This window comes from Lactuca sativa, chromosome 4 (assembly GCF_002870075.4).
Source record: "Lactuca sativa cultivar Salinas chromosome 4, Lsat_Salinas_v11, whole genome shotgun sequence".
Classification (NCBI taxonomy): Eukaryota; Viridiplantae; Streptophyta; class Magnoliopsida; order Asterales; family Asteraceae; genus Lactuca; species Lactuca sativa.
In genome coordinates this window covers 266,816,476-266,837,824 of record NC_056626.2, presented here as the reverse complement: position 1 = coordinate 266,837,824, position 21,349 = coordinate 266,816,476, and the positions used below count along the sequence as shown (strand labels likewise).

At 39.0% G+C, this 21,349-nt stretch overlaps 1 protein-coding gene and 1 long non-coding RNA gene across 5 annotated transcripts; both read right to left on the bottom strand.

Annotated features, from left to right (window-relative positions):
- Positions 1-12,963: 12,963 nt before the first annotated feature.
- Positions 12,964-15,065, bottom strand: LOC111919584 (mannan endo-1,4-beta-mannosidase 5). The gene is made up of 5 exons (XM_023915158.3): positions 14,688-15,065; positions 14,412-14,606; positions 14,148-14,270; positions 13,837-14,039; positions 12,964-13,702 (listed from the first exon to the last, which is right to left on the bottom strand). The coding sequence occupies exons 1-5, from the start codon at positions 15,063-15,065 to the stop codon at positions 13,210-13,212; spliced, it is 1,392 nt and encodes a 463-aa protein (XP_023770926.2). The 3' UTR covers positions 12,964-13,209.
- Positions 15,066-16,569: 1,504 nt separating this feature from the next.
- Positions 16,570-18,736, bottom strand: LOC111919586 (uncharacterized). Of its 4 annotated transcripts, none has more exons than XR_006190878.1 (6): positions 18,076-18,730; positions 17,590-17,830; positions 17,158-17,392; positions 16,980-17,077; positions 16,825-16,876; positions 16,570-16,714 (listed from the first exon to the last, which is right to left on the bottom strand). It is a non-coding gene; the product is annotated as an uncharacterized LOC111919586 (long non-coding RNA). The 4 variants fall into 4 exon arrangements; XR_008232211.1 differs by having other exon boundaries at positions 17,196-17,392; XR_008232213.1 differs by having other exon boundaries at positions 16,980-17,392; positions 17,590-17,719; positions 18,076-18,736.
- Between the last annotated feature and the right edge of the window lie 2,613 nt (positions 18,737-21,349).

The window sequence follows — 21,349 nt, the reverse complement described above, 5'->3', positions numbered from 1 at the left end:
AAAACGAGAGTTGTAGAGCATAATCTCACCTATGCGTGGATATAAAGAACGTCGAAAATGGAGCTCGTATGCGAAAGATAATAATTTCTGAGGTTTGGGGCACGATCTTCCACCTGTGTCAGAGCTCACGACTTGAGCACAGTGGCTCACGACGTGAGCAAGTGATAGACACCTTCCAGGGCAAGTGGCCATGATGAACGCAATGACATATTCGAGCTCATGACGTGAGTATAAGTGGCTCACGACGTGAGCCTAGTTTCTCAGCCCTATAAATAGAAGTTCAAGGGGCAGCCGGGTTTGGTTGTTCCTTTTTTCACTCTCTCACTCCCGATACTCTCTCTAGTCGTCTTGAAGTACCCCCATCCCGAGACCCGAAGCAAGTCCCGAAGCACCGAAGATCCCGAGAAGAAAAGCGTTTCGAGCCGAAGCTCTGCCTGTGAGAAGCTTGGTCTGTGAAGACATCAAAGTTTCACCGAAGAATACTACTTTAAGAGCCGTAGTGTTATCCGAGCATCGTCTTATCAAGTGAGTTCATAGTATCTTTCATATACACAATTTTAATATAAGTAATGATGAATGTATTAGATATATGATATGAGTAAGTGTGTAGTTATAATACACATATATGAATTATACTCTATGAAATACGTGCTATGTGATTATATACTATTTGTTATGTGGTATGAGTATTGAATGAATGTGTTATACAGGTTTTTAAGATGTATATAAACAAGTATATTTTATCTAAAAATATGTTGGATAGATCATGGGTAGATAGTGACGTGTGATGAGATAAAAATGATGAGAGGCTTCGATGTTGTTGTGAACGATTTGTTCACCGGTGTACTATGTCCCCCTTATGGTTTCCTTTAGGACATCTATTGTCGAGGAAACCCCTTTGCAGTGATGTTCATCCTGATGAAAAATCCTAGACTAGGTCCATTGTGATAGTTGTTGTTTTAGGGAGGGAAAGTGAGGATAATGGGAATGGGTAATCGAGTTATCGTTGGATGGTGAAATTAAATATAATTATTTATTATGGGTTGAAAACCCTATATGCTCACCAGGCTCCCAAGCCTGACCCACTCAGTTTCTTTTTATTACAGGTAGTGGCGTGAGAGCATAAGTTGGAGAACTTGTGATGATGTTTTTGTTTATAGACCAGTAGTTGTATATAATTGTGTAAGGTCTATGTTGTATTGTTTATGCTTTTGCTTTGTATCGGAACATGACATCCCGAGTTTTGATATATAATGAAAATATATTTCTTTAAGAAATGCTTTGATAAACCATATTTTATGATGTATTGTTTTGGGGACAAATTCCGCAACTCTTTTAAATCAATGGATTTACTCTGAAATTATTTTAAAAACATCAATTAAATTGGTCTTTTATGGCCTTGAATTTGGGGATGTCACAGTTGGTATCAGAGCATTAGTTTAAGCAAATTAGGAATTTGTAGGATTTCTATACTTAAACTTAGAATGCTAAGTGAAGATTGTGGGGGAGTGTCTGTTGTATTTTAGACACAAGCACTAGTTTATTTTAGGAAAGTTGCCTAAAATGCTTTTATGTGCTAAATGCTATATGTTTTCCATATATGATATTATTTGTTCGGATCTACGGTTTGTTGCCAACCGGATCTGGAAACCTAATGTGTTTAGGGTTCTAAGCGTTGGACTACGGTATTAGAACTGGCATGTAAACGTTTCGGAGTGATAATGATGATTTGATTATCTATCGTGTTTGAGGATCTAAATTCACCTTATTCGGTGTATAGATCAACGATGGCATGAACAAGAAGCGGAGTTGGAAACGTGAAAGAAAACAAGAATCAACCACCTGTAATCGAGCAAATACATGTTGTAGCAGCAGCACCTGAGTCAATGATAATAGCTGGTGTACAATTGATGATTCAGACAATGTTGGATCGTCAGATAGAAGAAACTAGACTTCTGCTTCAGCAGAATCGTGAAGAACCTTCGATGTCGATCGTACATCCCGAATTAAGTGAAGGGTAGTCGGAAGGAGGAAACTTCAGTGGGATTATTGGTCAAGCCAACCCACCATTGGTTAGACATAACAACCAGGATGGAGGAAATGATGGACGAGGATGCAAGTATAAAGATTTCATGGCATCCAAACCACCAGGTCTATCCAGAAGCCCGACACCGGTAGAAGTTATAAACTGGATCTCCGAAATGGAGACAATTTTGAAAGTTGTGAATGCAATAACAGACAGAAGACCGCTCTTACAATCCCTCTGTTGAAATCTGGAGTGTTGAGTTGGTGGAAGTTGTTAGCTGACTCGATGCCCAAGGGAGAAGCGAGCAAGATGTCTTTGGAAGACTTTGTGGAACAACTGAAATTGCAATACTGCTCAGAGCAAGATCTTCTGGAAATCAATAATGAGTTTCAGAATTTGAAGTAGGGAAAAATGAGCGTTATTGAATACGGTGCAAGTCTCACAGAAAAGATGAAGCTTAGCCCATACCTAGTTCCAACAGAACTCTCAAAGGTCAATAAGTTTACCCTCGGATTACCAACGGACTTTGGCCAATGGTTAAGCAAGCAACCTCATTGAAAGTCGGCATCTAGGCTGCTAAGAATGTTGAGACTCAGATCAGGGAGAAGGGTCTGGAGAGATCATAGGTTGGTGAGAAGAGGAAGTTTGATGGGCCTTCAAGGTCCAACAAGAAGAATAAGTTCTCGAAATCCGGTTCAAGAGGAGGTGGAGGAGGCGAAGCGAAATGGTGCAACAAATGCAAGAAGAAGCATCTTGGGAAATATGGCGGGGAAGCCACATGCTTCAAATGTAGAAAGCCAGGGCATTATGCAACCGAATGCACCATTACCAAGAAAGTCTTCTATGGGTGTGGTGAGGAGGGGTACATCTCGAGGGATTGTCCGAAAAAGAAGGAGGCAGCAAAACCCAACATTCCACCAAAGCCGAAGGAGAGAGCCTTCCATATGACACTAGAAGCTGCTAAGGAAGAACTTGATGTCGCTTCAGGTACCTTTCTCGTAATCAAATTGTTTGCCCAAATTTTATTTGATTCTGGAGCCAACTAATCCTTTATTCCGCATGAATTTGGTAGAAAACTAGCTTTTCCTGTCGATAGACTAGATAGTGCTTTATTAGTCGAAGTTGCTAGTGGCAAGTTTATACCTGTTAGCCATCATATGAAAAACGTATTAATTGATTTGAATGGGAATAAGTTCCACGAGAAATTATTTCCTATTGAGTTAAATGGTTTCGATATCGTGTTGGGAATGGATTGGCTTAGTGTCAATGATGCTGAAATACTGTGCAAGAAGAAGATTATAAAAGTAAACCTGCCAAGGAAAGATTCATCTATGGTGTATGGGGAAAAACGCAGAGTGAATTCTGGGATCATTTCTCTAATGAAAGGCAGAAAGTTTTTGGCCAAAGGATGTACATCGTATTTGACATTCGTCATTGATGCAAAGAAGGGGAAAAAATGAGATGCAGAGCATTCCTGCCGTGTGTGAGTATCCGGAAGTATTTCTCGAAGATGTTCCTAGATTACCGCCTGATCGACAAGTAGAATTCCGTATTGACTTGTTACCAGGAACGACGCCAATAGCAAAAGCACCATATCAATTAGCACCAACAGAGATGAAGGAGCTGATGATGCAACTTCAGGAGTTATTGGTCAAAGTTTTCATTAAACCGAGTTCATCACTCTAGGGAGCTCCAGTGATATTCGTAAAGAAAAAGGACGAGAGTATGAGGATGTGCATTGATTATAAAGAGCTGAATAAGGCAATGATAAAGAATAGATATCCATTGCCAAGGATTGATGACCTGTTCGATCAGCTAGAAGGTTCAAGCTATTTCTCGAAGATCGATCTTAGGTCAGGATATCATCAAATGAAGGTGAGAGAGCAGGATATCGAGAAGACTGTATTCATAACAGTATATGGACACTATGAGTTCTTATTTATGTCGTTTGGACTAACCAATGCTCCCGTAGAATTCATGGATTTAATGAACAGGGTTTGTAATCCGTTCCTTGATAAATCTGTGATAGTGTTCATAGATGACATTCTAATTTATTTGAAAAGCCAAGAGGAGCATGGCAGACACTTGCGAGAAGTGTTAGAAGTCTTGAAGAAGGAGAAGTTGTATGCTAAGTTCTCCAAATGTGATTTTTTGATTCAAAAAGTCCAATTCTTGGGTCACGTGGTCAACCAAGAAGGGATAATGGTTGATCCAGCAAAGATTGAAGCGCTGATGAAATGGGAACTACCGAAAAGTCCCACGGAGATCCGAAGCTTTTTGTGATTAGCCGGATATTACCGAAGGTTTGTCCAAGGCTTTTCTTTGATCGCTAACCCATTAACAAATTTGACTCACAAAGGAGCTACTTATGCTTGGAGTGATAAGCACAAAGAAGCATTCGAGTTGCTGAAAAGGAAGCTATGTGAGGCACCGATTCTTTCTTTACCCGACAGAGTTGAAAACTTCGTTGTCTATAGTGATGTGTCTAGGGTTGGGTTGGGTTGTGTTTTGACCCAAAGAGAAAAGGTGATAGCATATGCGTCTCGATAGCTGAAAGAGCATGAAAAGAACTACCTCACTCATTAATTGGAGTTGGCAACGGTAGTATTTTCTCTAAAGTTATGGAGGCATTGCCTGTATTGCACGAAGTGAAAACTTTTAACTAATCATAAGAGTCTCCAATATCTCTTTAACCAGAAATAATTTAATATGAGGCAAAGACGCTGGCTAGAGTTACTTAAGAACTATGATTGTGAGATACTTTACCACCCTGGTAAAGCAAATGTTGTTACTGATGCTCTCAGTCGGAAAGTCAATCTTGAAAGGAAAAGGCCAAGAGCGTTGAGAATAGAAGTTGTCTCGACAATTGTGGAGAGTATAAAGAAATCTCAAGAAGAAGCTTCTAAGAAGAATGACCGAAAGGAAGAACGTTTGGGCAAAACGTTAGTGTTCGGTAAAAATATTCACGGACTGAAGGTATTCCAAGATCGAATTTGGGTGCCCAAGTCAGGAGGAATAAGAGAGCTTCTGATGGAAAAAGCTCACAAAACCATGTACTCGATACATCCCGACAACACTAAAATGTGTAGGGGCCTAAAACTCTATTACTAGTGGCCGACGATGAAGCTCGATATTGCAAAGTATGTGGCCGAGTGTATGACATGTGCGAGAGTTAAGGCACAACATCAGAAACCATATGGGAGTTTAGAACCTTTACCTTTACCGATGGGTAAGTGGGAAGACATTGCCTTGGATTGTCACTAAACTGCCCAGAACAAAGAATGGTCACGACATGATTTGGGTGGTCATTGATCGCTTCACTAAGAGTGCGCACTTCATAGTTACCAGTGAGAAAAGGTCTATGGATAAGCTTGCGAATTCTTACATGAAAGAAATCATGAGGCTTCATGGTGTTCCGTTAACGATTATATCAGATCGTGACAGTCGTTTCACCTCAAGGTTTTGGAAAAGTCTACAAGAGGAATTGGGTACCAAATTGTGTTTCAGTACAACTTACTATCCACAGACTGATGGGTAGAGTGAACGAATGATACAAATGTTTGAAGATATGCTGAGAGCATGTACCCTGGAATTCCAAGATAACTGGGATGAGCATTTACCTTTGGTAGAATTTTCCTACAATAATAGTTTCCACTCGAGCATTAAGATGGCACCTTATCAAGCTATGTATGGACAAAAATGTCGTACGCCGTCCTATTGGATTGAGGATGTGGAAAAGCAGTTTGTGGGACCTGAGATAGTCCATCAAACTGTTGAAAAGTTGAAAATAATTAAGGAGAGAATGTTAGTAGCTTAGGATCGTCAAAAGAGCTATGCTGACAACAAGCGAAGACTGATGACTTTTGAAATTGGAGATTCGGTTTTGCTAAAAGTCTCACTGTGGAAGGGACTTATATGGTTTGGAAAAAGGGGAAAGTTAATTCCAAGGATTATTGGACCATTTAAAGTTCTTCAGAGGATTGGGAACCAAGCTTATAAGCTCGAATTACCTGAAGAACTGAATGGAATTCATAACACTTTCCATGTGTGTTATCTAAGGAAGTTCACGGGAGAAGTTCCCGACATGATTCCACTTTTGGAATTAAGAATTAATGAAAATAAGAGGCTAATTGAAGAACCAGAGGCAATAGTTGACCAAAATACTAAGAAGTTGCGATGCAAGACGGTCAAATTAATGCTTGTCCGATGGAAAAATATGAATGGGCCAAATCCCACCTGGGAGACAGAGAATGACATGATGTGTCACTATCTGCATTTGTTTGTTGATGTGTGATTCCGGGGATGGAATCATCCTAAGGGGGAGAGAATTCTAACACCCGTGTTTCTAGGCTAGGCATTAATGATGATGTAACAGTCTAGGTTAACCTTTGTAACCCGTTTTAAAATAATAAGAATGTATTATTTGAGTATTATGTGTTTTATGCTTAATTGTTGTGATTTAAATGAATTAAGGATAAAATATGAGTTAAAATGAAATCTTAGATAAGCCCGATATCTATTTTTGAAGTTGTAGTGGTCGTTACGAGTATTCTGAATATATAAAGAATGCTGAAATCCGAGTTCTAATAAAGAGGTTATAACTTGTCGAAGTTTCGCGACAGAACCGACACGACGCAGAATGACGTAAAATGTGAATTTAAGATAGAGCGATATTTAGCCTTAGTGATCTAATGAAAGTCTTAGAGTAAGTTAAACCGAGAGCGTACATAAGAAGAACGTCTAAATCTGACTTCGTATGAGGAAGTTATGATTTTTCGATGTTTCGACTTAGCGATATGCAGCCCAAAGTTCAAATATGAGATCGAGCGATTTCTAGCTGGAACAATCTAAACAAGAATTGAAGATCTCGTCGATATTTTTTCAACGGTAAAAAGACACACGAAAACAGACGTCGGATAAAGGAGTTATGAATTTCTAACAGAGTTTTCCTGTCCCGGCCTACTAAAAATAATATAATAAAAACTAAAGTCAAACTTAGCCGACGGAGTCTAAACGAGAGTTGTAGATCATAATCTCACCTACGTTTGGATATAATGAATGTCGAAAATGGAGCTCATATGCAAAAGATATGAATTTTTCAATTTCGGGGCATGAACTTCCACCTGTGTCAGAGCTCACGATGTGAGCACAGTGGCTCACGACGTGAGCAAGTAATAGGCACCTTCCAGGGCAAGTGGCCATGACGAACGCAGTGAGATATTTGAGCTCAGGACGTGAGCATAAGTGGCTCACGACGTGAGCCTAGTTTCTCAGCACTATAAATAGAAGTTAAAGGGGTAGTCGGGTTTGGTTGTTCCTTTTAATTTCACTCTTTCACTCCCGATACTCTCTCTAGTCGTCTTGAAGTACCCCTGAAGCTTCGGTATCAATCCCGAGACTTGCAGCGAGTCCCGAAGCACCGAAGATCCCGTTAAGAAAAGAGTTTCGAGCCGACGCTCTGCCCGTGAGAAGCCCGGTGTGTGAAGAGATCACAGTTTCACCAAAGAATACTGCTTTAAGAGTCGTAGTGCTGTTCCAGCATCGTCTTATCAAGTGAGTGCATAGTCTCTTTCGTATAAACGATTTTAATACATGTATTAATGAATGTATTAGATATATGATATGAGTAAGTGTGTAGTTATAATACACATATATGAATTATACTCTATGAAATACGTGCTATGTGATTATATACAATTTGTTATGTGGTATGAGTATTGAATGAATGTGTTATACAGGTTTTTAAGCTGTATATAAACAAGTATATTTTATCTACAAATATGTTGGATAGAACATGGGTAGATAGTGACGTGTGATGAGATAAAAATGATGAGAGGAGTCGATGTTGTTGTTGATCTAGTCATCTAGCGGAGTATGGATGACAACCACGGGCTCTTTTTGTAGACTGTCCAGGCTAAGGCTGGCAGGTTCATAACCTGTAGGTGTTGTGAACGATATGTTCACCAGTGTACTATATCCCCCTCATGGTTTCCTTTAGGACATCTATTGTCGAGGAAACCCCTTTGTAGTGATGTTCATCCTGTTGAAAAATCCTAGACTAGGTCCGTTGTGATAGCTGTTGTTTTAGGGACGTAAAGTGAGGATAACGGGAATGGGTAATTGAGTTATCGTTGGTTGCTGAAATTAAATATAATTATTTATTATGGGTTGAAAACCCTGTATGCTCACCAGGCTCCCAAGCCTGACTCACTCAGTTTCTTTGTATTACAGGTAGTGGTGCGAGAGCATAAGTTGGAGAACTTGTGATGATGTTTTTGTTTATAGACCAGTAGTTATATATATATATATATATATATATATATATATATATATATATATAACTGTGTAAGGTCTATGTTGTATTGTTTATGCTTTTGTTCTGTATCGGAACATGACATCCCGAGTTTTGATATATAATGAAAATATATTTCTTTAAGAAATGCTTTGATAAACCATATTTTATCATGTATTGTTTTGGGGACAAATTCAGCAACTCTTTTAAATCAATGGATTTACTCTGAAATTATTTTAAAAGCATAAATTAAATCGGTCTTTTCTGGGTGTGAATTTGGGGATGTCACAAAAAGTGTCTAGGATTGTCAGATTTGCTGCGATTTCGAGGAGTGTTCAATGGATTTCGAGAGTTGTGTGAACATTGGGATGGACTAGTGACAGAACAATGGTTTTGGTAAGCGGTAGGTTGTCGATGGTTCGACCATAAGGAGGAAAGATGGATTGGGAATCCATTAGACCTTGTAGGCTGGGAGAAATTCGTTGAATCGAAGTGCGGGAGAACAGTTCATATTTCCAGGAGTGAAATCTGTCATGAAACTAGGATGAGTTTCACATCCCCGTCGGGAAGAAAGGCGGTGCTAGTGGTCGTGTGGGTTAAGGATTGTGTGGGTTAGGAGTTCTGAAAACTTTCAACGGTTGGTTAGCGTATTCTTGGTGATGGATAGCAAGCTTATATATGGATCTAGATTGGAGTTCCAAGCATGACCTGAGCCCCAAATTGGGTGTGTAGTCTGAGGTGTGTGCGACCCATGAGGAGTATGGATGGTTTGATAGATGAGTGGTAACACCATATGTGGTGACCATGGAAAGATAGGAGTGTTTTAAGACTGCGGGGTGGTCCGTAGCATCCACTAGATTGGCTGATAATGTGGGAGTGTTGTAAGACTGTGGGTGACCCGTAGCATTCACTAGGTAGGAAGTTAGTGTAGGAGTGTTGTAAGACTGTGGGGTGGCTCATAGCATTCATCAGTCCTTACTCAGCGGTAACGGTGTTGCAAATCCATATTGGTCATGGATTTCTTCAGATGGATTAGACCAGGGTGGGTCAGTTCGTAAGACTATGGGAAGGACACATCACGCAAGGAATCAGGAAGTGGTAGGTCGTTGGAGGCCGGTTGCAATATAAGACTACAATTGGTCATGTAACATTCACTTTTAGCATTGGATTTGGCAGCGTCAGTCTTCTAGGGCTGTTATAATTGGTTGGAGCCATAAGTCGCAGGATAGCTAGAGAAATTATTGTGAGTTGAGGCTTTCATTCGGAAGTCGCATGGGCGACTCTATGTGCCTTTTGAATTAACAACCGGCCGTGAATCCGCTGATTCAGTTAGTTGGTAGATAAGTTGGGACCAAGGATGTCTTGACTACTTTTGGAAAGCAGCTAGGGGGCATCGAGATACGTCAGGGCGATACTAGTGATTTGGGACTCGTGTGTGGAGTTAATCAAGGGTTGGAAGCGTTTTGTTTAAGTCTGGACTTCAAAGGGGACTTGGCCTGGTAGTGGTTTAGTATGGGCGGTCTGTCGAGGAGTCAGACCAATTCGATATTTCAGGTTTCGGGGAAAGTAGAGTTGGTTTTTTGCATGGGATTAAGGATTCATTATTCTTCGGGTTGGAGAATTCTGCTAGGGTTGGGTCGGTTGCCTTTGGGAAGGTTGTTATATGCTTGGGGTTGTGATTGTGTTGTTCAAGTTGTATGGTGTGCCGGGAATGATAAGCAATGATTTCGAGTACAAAATCTAATTTAAGTGGGGGACAGTTGTAACAATCGGTTTCGAATCATTTCATTATTTGGGGTAGTGGCCCATTTATCATAAGGCTTAGGGCGTTAGGGAAGGAGGGTATTGGCCCTTTTTGGATGGGGGAGTTATAGATTAAGTAATCTGAGTGTATGTTTGAGTTTCGGAGCCCAAGGGTTTAATTGTAATTTGATAACTCGTTCCTTTATGAATTTTGGTTTTTTTGGAAGTTCTTAGGCGAGGGTGATTTTACAGATGTGTAGGTCTTCTCGACACCTTTCCATGGATATAAAGTTCGTTGGAAACCGACTTAAGACGAAGGAGTTATGGCCAATTGAAGATCATGATATTTGAAGCTTGGTCGAGTACGCGAGAAATACTCACCAAGTATGTTGCGTGTAGAGGGTTAAGTGATGGCGATTCTTCTTTGAGTATGCCAAGCGTACTAAGGGGTACATAGCAAGAAACCCTAAATTTGAGGGTTGTACCCTATTTAAGCCATAAGTTAGCCTTTTGTTGCCTTGCTTAACCAGCCTCCTCACCCTTGAAAACCCTAATTCGTTCCTTAGCCTATGTTTGGTGATTTTGAGCTCTTGTGAAGCTTTTGTGGAGGATTTTGTGCATCTAGAGCAGAAGACTCATTCTTTGAGGGAGGGCTTTGAGATCCAGCTTAAGCACCTTATTTTGGCGGCCTGTGATGTATCAAGTTCAAACCTTGACATTTCATTTCTTAGATCTACTTATTGGCATGTTTTTAGTCATTTTGATCCTTTTTGGTTGGTAATTGGGAGTTAAGGTCGTTTTTGGAGCTTAGCCTTTTAGATCTAGTCATATTAAGGGTTCCTTGGGCATAAATGTGCAAACTTTATGGTGGTTTTGGTCTCATGCACATAAATTTGGCAACTTTATGTGATTAACCACCTTGAGGGAGTGAAATATGAGTTTGAATCAAAGTCTTAATGGGTTAAGAGCTGAAATGGGAAAGTAGGTCATGTTGGTGAGTACACTGGGCGTACAAGTTTGTACGTTGCACTTACAAGCATTTCATGCAGTACATTGAGTGTACAGGCTGAGTACGCCCTGCGTATTCATTAGGATGGGTTTCTTTTCTTTGGGCTTTAGTTTTGGGCTTGAGTAGGATTGGTTGTCTTGGGCCATCAGAATTCATGGGTTGGGCTGTTGAGATTTTGCTGGACTTATTGGGAAAAGGACCATGAAAGGGGTTGGACTCTATTTGGAAAATTGGGCCATATTTGGGCCTTAGATGTATACTTTGTATTTTGGGCGTTTGTACATTTGGATTGGCCCTTAGCCTTGGGCCAACATAAAGGAAGGAAAAAAAAGGTCTTTTACCATAATCTGAACTCTTTGTGTGATTCAGGATGTAGTTATAAATAGGTTGTTATTTTGGTATTTTATAGCACATGGATTTTAGCGGATCTGAAGTTAGATTTTTATCCGTGGTTTTCAGCTGTGTGAGGTGAGTCTCTTCATTATACTATGGGTCGAAGGCTCCAATGCCGGCCTATAGGCTTATCTATTATAGGAAGACCAGTGGGTGGCCCTTGGCATTTATATAAAAGACCTGGAGGTAGCTCCTTGAAAATCAGTATGCAAGACCAGGGTTCACACCCATGCAGTTTAGTAGATAGTTAGTTGTTGATTGTATGGTTGTTGTGTCTGTGATGCTTACATGGAAGACCAGCAGGTGGCTCCTGGCACTTGTCTGTAAGACCCAAGGTTTTGGCCCCCGACATGGCAAGAAAAGACCGTGATACGGCTCGTGGGATAATGGCAAGACTACGTTTGGCACATAGCACCTTCTATTGCATGTTTGATATGTATGACTCGTATGTTATCTATGGTATGTGGTACTTGAGGGAACTCACTAAGTTTTATCCTTACAGTTGTTGTTTATGGTTTCAACTCCTTCCGGTTCGAAAGAGAAAGGTCTTGTTTATGGTTTCAAGTCCTTCTGGTTCGAAAGAGAAAGGTCTGCTTGATCGCAACGCATACACCCATATTTTCCGCAATCTCGAGAATTTGAGATTGTTCCTTGATAACTGTTTTTTTAATATAAACTATCTTTAACGATTTGAGTAAAGGATAAATGAATATTTTGGTTGTTTTAAAAATGAAATTTTTACCTTCATATTTTGGGATGTTTCGTCAGCCGGTTTTGACCAATACATTTACAACGGGTCTTTCCACCTTATAAAACTGGTTGTATATATGGCCAGTTACGGTTCAACTAATTAAACCGGCTGGCACGGCCTTCAAAATATGGACAATTGACTTTATAAAAAAACTCAACGACTTCAGAATGTGTGTGCTCTACAAATTTGGTAAATTTGGTAATTTTATCTATTTTTTCTTCTTTTTAACTTGGCCCACTTAATATGAGAAAACAACATAATATGTTTTGTTACTATATATCTAAGTTATTTTAATTTGTCAACCGTATAATATACGAGTTTATAACGTAATATTTTATAAAACTCAGGATAATGTTAATTGAAGCGCGAATGACGTCAATAGTAGGAAGCATCATATTTAACTATTAGTTGCCTTATTTTCTTATTTCTTTAAGAAAATAGGAAAAATACTTATTTTTTAAATAAATCTTAGTTTTTATTGGTCATAGAACTACTTTAACGGTTTATTGAACATATTTTACGTGTTTTTGAACAACCGGTCTTTCCATCTGAATCAGGTATTTATATACGGGGGTTCCCGGTTGAAACGCTTGAACCGGTCGGTCCAGTTTTCAATACAGACAATTCACTCTATAGAAAACTCAAATACGTCAGCAAGTGTGGGCTCTCCAATTTTTTTTTTTATTATCCTATTTTTTATATGTTGTTTCTGTTAATCATTATAAAAGCTAGGGTTTCAGGTACTACGTTTTGTTAATGAATATTTAAAGTTTCCATTCAAATTACGTACATGAACATAAGTGTGTGTTGATAAAGACTTTCCTTGCATGTGGAACTATCTCTTTCGAGAAAGAAGCATTTCATTAGAATTAATTGAATCAATAAATAACGGGCTATTTGACAATTATCTTAAAGCCGCAAGAAATTAATTGACACTTTCAGTAATACGATAAGAGGATCTTGATTCTAATCCCATCCTTCAATTGTGCACATTGTCAAGGCATTGCCTTTTGGTTGTGAGCATGGTGATGATGATGATGGTTTGTCTTAGAGGAACGTCGACCTTTAATATGATCAAGTTGGAGTTTATGATTTTTGCCGGAAGGAACATTTTCAGATGCGATTCTTAGCAATTGAGACAACGTGCTCATGGCTTGAGATTGCTGAGAAATGATGTTGCTTGTTGATAGATTTTCTGACAAGGTTATTTCATATCCATCGCAGTAAGAAGCCATTCCATCCGCCATAAGCTGCCACACTAAACCACCACCAACAGTTCCTCCAGTTCTGGCCATCATATAAATGTTTCTATAAACAGCATTCAAGTAGGAGTCCCTTTTGTTAATGTTATATTCTGGATCTTTGCTAGACTTCCCAAATTCAGCAATCACAAGTGGTTTCTTAAGGATAGTTTTTGAATCCTGGTAATGACTCCACATCCATCTTTGCATAAATGCCATCTGTGACTCTTCATTTTGTCCAGACAACCTGTAGCATAACCACAAATTTGAATACTTACCTTAAATACTCTAGCTCTTTTAGTTGCATATATATATGGCTTTTTTGTATTTATAGATCATGAATGCTCTTGTTTAATGTTATCCAAAAAAATAAAATATTACCATTGATCAGGATATGCATGTATGGTGGCAAAATCGATTCCCCTAACAAGATTATTGCTGATGAAATCAGTTCCAACTTGGTAACCGGGGTTTATCTGCTTTCGTTCAGGCATTGTGTCACCATAAAACCCTTCCATGCCAACCTCCAATAGATGGTGTCTATCCAATGATTTGACGAAGGAAGCCATTTCTTGAACCCAAACCTGCAGCAAAATGCATGTATGTCGTGGTCAGAATTCATAAATTACAATTCCTTATAAGGTAATGTTTAAAGATTCTTGTAATTTATATCTTTACATGGTGTCGCTTACATTAACTGTTCTTCCAGAGTAATCAGCCTGGCAGCGGGGCTCGTTTATGAGTTCCCATGCCATGATTGTGGTGTCGTCACGATATGCGATCCTGGTGATAGTATTCACCCTTGTTATAACTCTCTGCATGCAGTCATCGTTATGCATATAAGTTCGGTATGAAAACACAAGCTAGGTCGATCGATATATAAAAAATACAAAACATTATTGATGTTGATTCTTCAACTTTTTCTCAACAATTGATGCTGTTGAACGCTTACTTACTTGGACATGGTTCTTATAATACCCTTTTACTATTGGGTTGGTATAGAAATCGTCGTCACTGTTGATCTGAACGCCAGAACTTCTTGCCCAGTTAACGTATTGTTGTCTCCCTCCAAAGTCTTTGTAATTGTTAACAAAACTTAATATTAACCGAAGACCATATTTTCTTGCTTCTGCCACCACGAAATCTAGTCCCTGCAAACCAAACCCACGTTTAATGTAAGAACACCATACAATATGAAGGAAACATGAGCTAAGAAACATGTTTGTTGATACCTGAAAAACACGTTCGTCGTATGCTCCTGGTGAAATCTGAAGAGCTTTGTCGCCACCATCAGCAAAAGCCCATGTTCGGCATACAGAAAGACCTGCATTTGCAGCATCTTGTAGGACTTGAGTAACTTTCATCCTCTCGCTTGGATCAGTGGCTACATTCATCATCCAATACGCATTAAAACCATTAAATAGAAAAGGGGACCCATTGAGAACAAAGTTAGGTCCTTTGGTTCGAACAAAGCCGCTTCCTTTACCCCTGTGAACCCTAGCTTCACAAACAGAGACAAGAAGTGCCATGCATAGAACCACAAGAACGCTCCATGAAAGATGGGAATTTCTGATGAATGAAGCCATTGTTGGTCGAAAGTCTGAATGCATAAGCTGTTGGGAAACGATGCTATATATAATGGGTCGTAGGTAAATAAGTTTGCTAAATATAGAAATCGAAAAAATATTTGATGAAAGGCAAGAGAGCAGGAATTGAGCCTCGTTTTCGTGTGTTACAAGATGGGCATTACGGCGGTTATAATATTATTATTAATAACAAAAAGACTTATGGGACAAGCAAGTAACGAACCATTGTTGTATCGTATATATGGATGTATAGATGTGCTTTTGTTAACGTATATATCTTTCGTTTCAGTTTTATTTGATATATAACGTCAGCCGGTTAAGGAAAGTAAATTACCTCATTCTCAAAGTAAAAAAAAGTTACTTAGTACATATATGGTTTATTCGTTCGATACAATTATGAGTTTCCAATATTTTACCATAGAAAATGCATATGTTATAACAGATGACAGAAACTATGGATAGAAGGAAGGATAGTCTGTTAGTTGTTGAAACGCTGAGTATCAGTTGATGAAAAGCATGCAACATGGATACTCCCTTTTTCTTTATATTTTTGAATACCAAAAATAGTAAATGCAAACATCTTGGATATCCATATGTGTGCTTTTCCAATTGACATGGGTGACGTCTTGCACAAAAATTTGCATGTTAGGTTGGTGTTGTCATTTAACAGGTATTCTTTTTTAATTAATTCTAAACTGCCTTTAGAAAGTTCGAATCCAAATCTACTTAACTAGATGAACCCTCGACTTAGATCTTAGTAAATCGCCATATTGAGCCTCTCGCCCCCTTCTGCTCGATCAAACACCGTCTAATAGGGAGAGTAGAGATAGTTACTCTTATACCTAAGGTATTTTGACAACTAAATCCCCTGATTAATAATCATTTCATTTAAGCCACATGTTGACCTAGAAGCTTGGTCAACACTCATGTTTAAAACTAACACCATTTCCATAAAATTCTAATTGTTTAGTCATGATAAGACCAATTAACACAAATTTTGTTATTCTCTTTCAAAAAAAATAATAAAAGAAAAAAAAAAACACAAATTTAGTTATTGTGACATTTTTAGGTCCCTCGTTACCTTCTTCACCACTTATGGTCAAATATATCATCCAAATTTTCACCTACTTTAAATGTCATTGGATGATTCTTCAAATTTTCATAATTCACTACTAGAAAACTGGTGCAATAGCTACAGCACAATCCGTAGCTATAAACGGATAGCTACGGAAAAATGTCTGTAGCATAATGGCCCATGGGAAAATTATAGCTACGGAATAGCTACAGAATAGCTACGGAATTTTCTGTAGCTACCATAGCTACGGAATAGCTACGGAACTAAATAACTACAGATTTCCTACGGAATAGCTTCGGAATTAAATAGCTACAGAATAGCTACGAATCCAAATAGCTACGGAATAGCTACGGAAATAAATAGCTACGGAATAGCTACTGAAATAAATAGCTACGGAAATCCGTAGCCATTCCGTAGCTAACTTCGTTTTATTTATTAAAAAAAATTAAAAAATTATAAACTTCCAATTTTTTATTAAATACCATATTCAATTCACATTTGTCCCAAATACCATGTAAAATACACCAAAAATATGAAAAATAGCAACAACGAATGTAATCAAGATCATTGTATATAGCTGATGATCACAGGCTCCAACCTAGAATAAACCAATTGTAATTATTAAAAATAATAACAAGAAGAAGAAACTTAAATGTTAATAAAGGTAAAAATTGCACACATTTGTATTAAACAACATTGATAACTTACATCATGGGAGGATGTCAAAAGGGCTAAGTGTATAAAGAGCACCAAGAAACACCTGCAAACAAGTAATAAGATTCAGCAATTCCTTCAAAACTTAGCACCTAAATGCATGTAATCATAATAAACAAGTAAATGAAAGAATGTTGCTATTTCTTAACTGCAACTAAAGCAATCTGCTAAGATAAGCAACAGGTCTATCAGGATCCACCATTGCTTGAAGCAATCTCTTGACAAATAAAGGCAACTAAAGCACTTGCTGTCACAAGAAACTCACAATCATCAGATTTCTTCAGAATTGCTTCAAGAAGAAAAAACTTAGGGAAAAGACGAAACTACCCCCTTCAATGTCTGGTGCCAACAGTCAAGTAACCTACCAGAATGAAACTGCAAGTACCACCAGCAAAAAGGCAATTGTACTGCCTAACATTCTTGAGAACATCGTGGATCCCTGCATCTTGCTGTTGGGATAATGTTGCTTCCAGGGTCAATTTGATAATTGGACTGAAGCACATAGGTCACTTGCAAGGCTGAAATGCAGCAACGTGTTTCCAATACTCCATGATACAACCACCTGTAGAAGGGTAAGATATGATCCATAGTTGCTTAATTTGAAACACACTTATAATGTATAACTAATGAAAGACTCGATAGATGTTTCAACACCATTTTTAGTTAAACTGATCATGGAAGCAACTACACCAAATGCCTGTTATAAACCATGTTAACAAAAAAACATGAAAATAGATTTAAGGAAAAATTAAAACATACCTGTGAGTCTCGACACACGGAGAATAAACGAAGTTGATCGGTGGTGGATTCTCCGGTGGCGACTACTCCCTCGGACGACGACTGACGTTTACTCGCTCTTGAAGTAACATGTACCTCCCTTACCCTGAATCTGGAAATCGCTATTTTTCTGTTAGCTCATTTTTTGTTGAATTCATTTGTGACTTGGAGAACTTGTGACTTGAATTTGAAGAACGATTTTAAGTTGTTTTGAGTTTGATTTCTGTTGTATAAGATCAAATGTATAGTTAGATGCTGAAACTCTCAATTTCGACTTAGAGCCCTATTTTAAAATCGTGAATTGTGGTATAATTAGGAAATTGAAGTTGCGAATTACGATTAGGGTTCGCTAGCCACATTAAACTTTATGATAAGTATTTCAACTGGAATAATTGGAGAATAATTTGTAAGATGAATTCGATTGAGTCGAATGATAAAAATATATATTACAGAAAAAATGAATCTTACCGAGTGAGCAGGTTTGGGCGGCGATTGAGCATGGTTAGTCGTCGATTGAGCAGGTTTGAACCTTTGACTAAGCCTACTTACTGAACAAAACGATGACAGGAGCGATTGAAGCTTCGATTGAACAGAACGATTGAAGCCTGCTATGGTATTTATGGTTAATCGATAACGGCATAAGGGGAGCTTCCAGGCAGAGGCTGCACATAAACAACTTATGCTGGTGGAACAGATGACCTTTAAGCTGATGGATGTCACGAAACCTAGCTTTTCTCTTGGAGCTATTACTGGTGTTCTCCTCTATCTTGTCACAAACACTACAAGAAAGCCTACACGTGGCCTTGACCATTTTGTATTGATCCAAATCATCAAAGTAGGCCTGTGTATCCACAAGATCCGTAAGCAACCCATTCTAGGCTCTCTGCACACACAACACAGGTATCGTCCATCCTCTCTTTGAATCACAAACTGGGATTGATCGAATCGGTGAGGACAGCTTCAAACCCTAGAATGGAGTGGAAGGCAGAAAACGAGAAGGTGTGGCAGATGGAGGCGCGACGTAATTAAGCGGAAGTGCAAACTGCAAAACCTAGCCGAATATTTGAGAGAACGAAGCGGGAAGCGGGAACAAAAAAAGGAAGCGGGAGCAAAAAAAAACGGAACGGGCATGCCACATCCGTTTGTAAGAGCTCCATAAAATCATTTATACAATACTAATCTCCTTTGATTTCCTTTATTATTATTATTATTATTATTATTATTATTTTCCTTATTATTATTATTATTATTATTTTGAAAATTATTATTATTATTATTATTATTATTTTCATAATTATTATTATTATTATTATTATTATTATTATTATTATTATAAACATATTGTAACATCCCTAATTTCGAGACCAAAATTTCATATTTGATTGAACAATTCATAAAAAAATTTATAGAAAACATCTTCAAGTTCCCCCATCATACCACACACCATATAATAAACATACTGTCAGGCAGTTCTGGGGTGCCTGATCTACCCATGTCAATCAATTATGGGGTGCTCGACCTACCCTGTCAGTTTATCTCAACCAAACCCGGGGACTAGTCCCCTAACTACCACATGATTCACAAGTTCATTGTTCTAGTTTTGAAAGTCGTTTCTACATGTTGATTTCTAAATTGGTTGGTAAAACTGTTTTCCATGTTAAAAGCATACTGAAAATATAATTATCTTAAACAAAATAATATATTTTGAGCACAAGTTTCCTTGTACTTTTGCTTGTATTCCCCCCCCCCCCCCCTGAAAACATGAAAAACTCGGAAAAGCGTAGGGGTATGAACTCACCTCGGGCGATTTGAATACGGAATGTGGGACGTTCAAGTGAAGCCTTGAATACGATTTGATCCTAATTAACATGTAATGACACATAAAGGAGTCAAATGATGGTATTTCACCACTAGATGTGGTGGAGAACCACTCTAGGGACTTGGGACCACTTGCACTAAGTGTTAGAACCTCAAAGGATTCCATGAGTGGGGGTGATGATGGTGATGGTGGTGTGATGGTGATGGTGGTGATGATCGTGGTGATGGTGATGGTGGTGATGGTGGTATGATGGTGGTTGTGGTGATGGTGGTGATGGTGATGATGATGGTGGTGTGATGGTGATGGTGGTGATGATGACGGTGATGGTGATGGTGATGGTGATGGTGATGGTGATGGTGATGGTGATGGTGATGGTGATGATGATGATGATGATGATGGTGGTTGTGATAGTGGTGATGATGGTGGTGATGATGATGATGATGATGGTGATGATGATGATGATGATGATGATGGTGGTCGTGGTGATGATGATGATGGTGGTGGTGGTGGTGGTGGTGGTGATGATGATGATGAAGATGATGATGGTGATGATGTTAGTGATGATGATGTTGATGATGATGATGGTGATGATGGTGATGATGATGATGGTGGTCGTGGTAATGATGATGATGATGATGATGGTGGTGGTGGTGGTGATGATGAAGATGATGATGGTGATGATGGAGGCGGAGGGAGGAAGACAGAAGAAAGGAGTGTAATAGTCGATCGCTAAGATGATGGTGATGATGATGATGGTGGTGTGATGGTGATGGTGGTGATGATGATGGTGATGATGATGGTGATGGTGATGGTGTGATGATGATGATGATGGTGGTGGTGATAGTGGTGGTGGTGGTGGTGGTGATGGTGATGGCGATGGTGATGGTGATGGTGATGGTGATGGTGATGGTGATGATGATGATGGTGGTGGTGGTGGTGGTGGTGGTGATGGTGATGGTGATGGTGATGGTGATGGTGATGGTGATGGTGATGGTGATGGTGATGGTGGTGATGGTGATGGTGGTGATAGTGATAGTGATGGTGATGGTGTGATGATGATGATGGTGGTGGTGGTGGTGATGGTAGTGGTGGTGGTGGTGGTGATGGTGATGGTGTGATGATGATGATGATGATGGTGGTGATGATGGTGGTGGTGATGGTGATGGTGATGGTGATGGTGATGGTGATGGTGATGGTGATGGTGGTGGTGGTGGTGGTGGTGGTGATGGTGATGGCTTAGATGGTGATGGTGATGGTGGTGGTGATGGTGGTGGTGGTGGTGGTGATGGTGATGGTGATGGTGATGGTGATGATGGTGATGATGATGATGATGATGATGTTGATGATGATGATGATGATGTATAAGAGTTTGTGAGATGTATGTGAACGTATTCATAAGCATTATAGTGTTAAACCTCTAAACGAACAATGGATCTCGTATGTATACACGACTTTATAAATGATATTAATAGCTATAAATTGGTGAAAATATAGATAATCATGTATAACAGAGGTATGAAAAAAACGGAGCGAAAAAAACGACGTCTGGTGCCCGAAAAATCAAAAATAAGAAAAATCCGTAGCAAATCCATAGCTAATTAGTTACGGAATAGCTACGGAATTCTAACAGAAAGCATATTTTGTAGCTAATCCGTAGGTAATTACCTAAATTTGACCAAAAGTCAAATTGGTCCTTAGTAAAATACTCAATTGAGACCAGTTCTTAGTAAAATACTCAATTCAACCCAAATTTGACCAAAAGTCAAACTGGTCAAATAGTCAATGGCCAAAGTCAACTCCATCTGACGCCCATGTCATGGCCAACCAATGGCCACACCGTAGCCACTCAATCCAATACCGATCAAAAACTACTCCCACATTGTAAAAGACATGTCACCATGTTGTGGTAGAATCCAGGCAAAA

Coding starts and splice junctions, on each gene's coding strand:
- LOC111919584 (XM_023915158.3), bottom strand. CDS start 15,065: ATGCATTCAGACTTTCGACCAACAATGGCTTCATTCATCAGAAATTCC. Junction 14,607..14,687: donor ACGACGAACGTGTTTTTCAG/GTATCAACAAAC, acceptor TTTGGTTTGCAG/GGACTAGATTTCGTGGTGGC. Junction 14,040..14,147: donor ACTCTGGAAGAACAGTTAAT/GTAAGCGACACC, acceptor ATTTTGCTGCAG/GTTTGGGTTCAAGAAATGGC.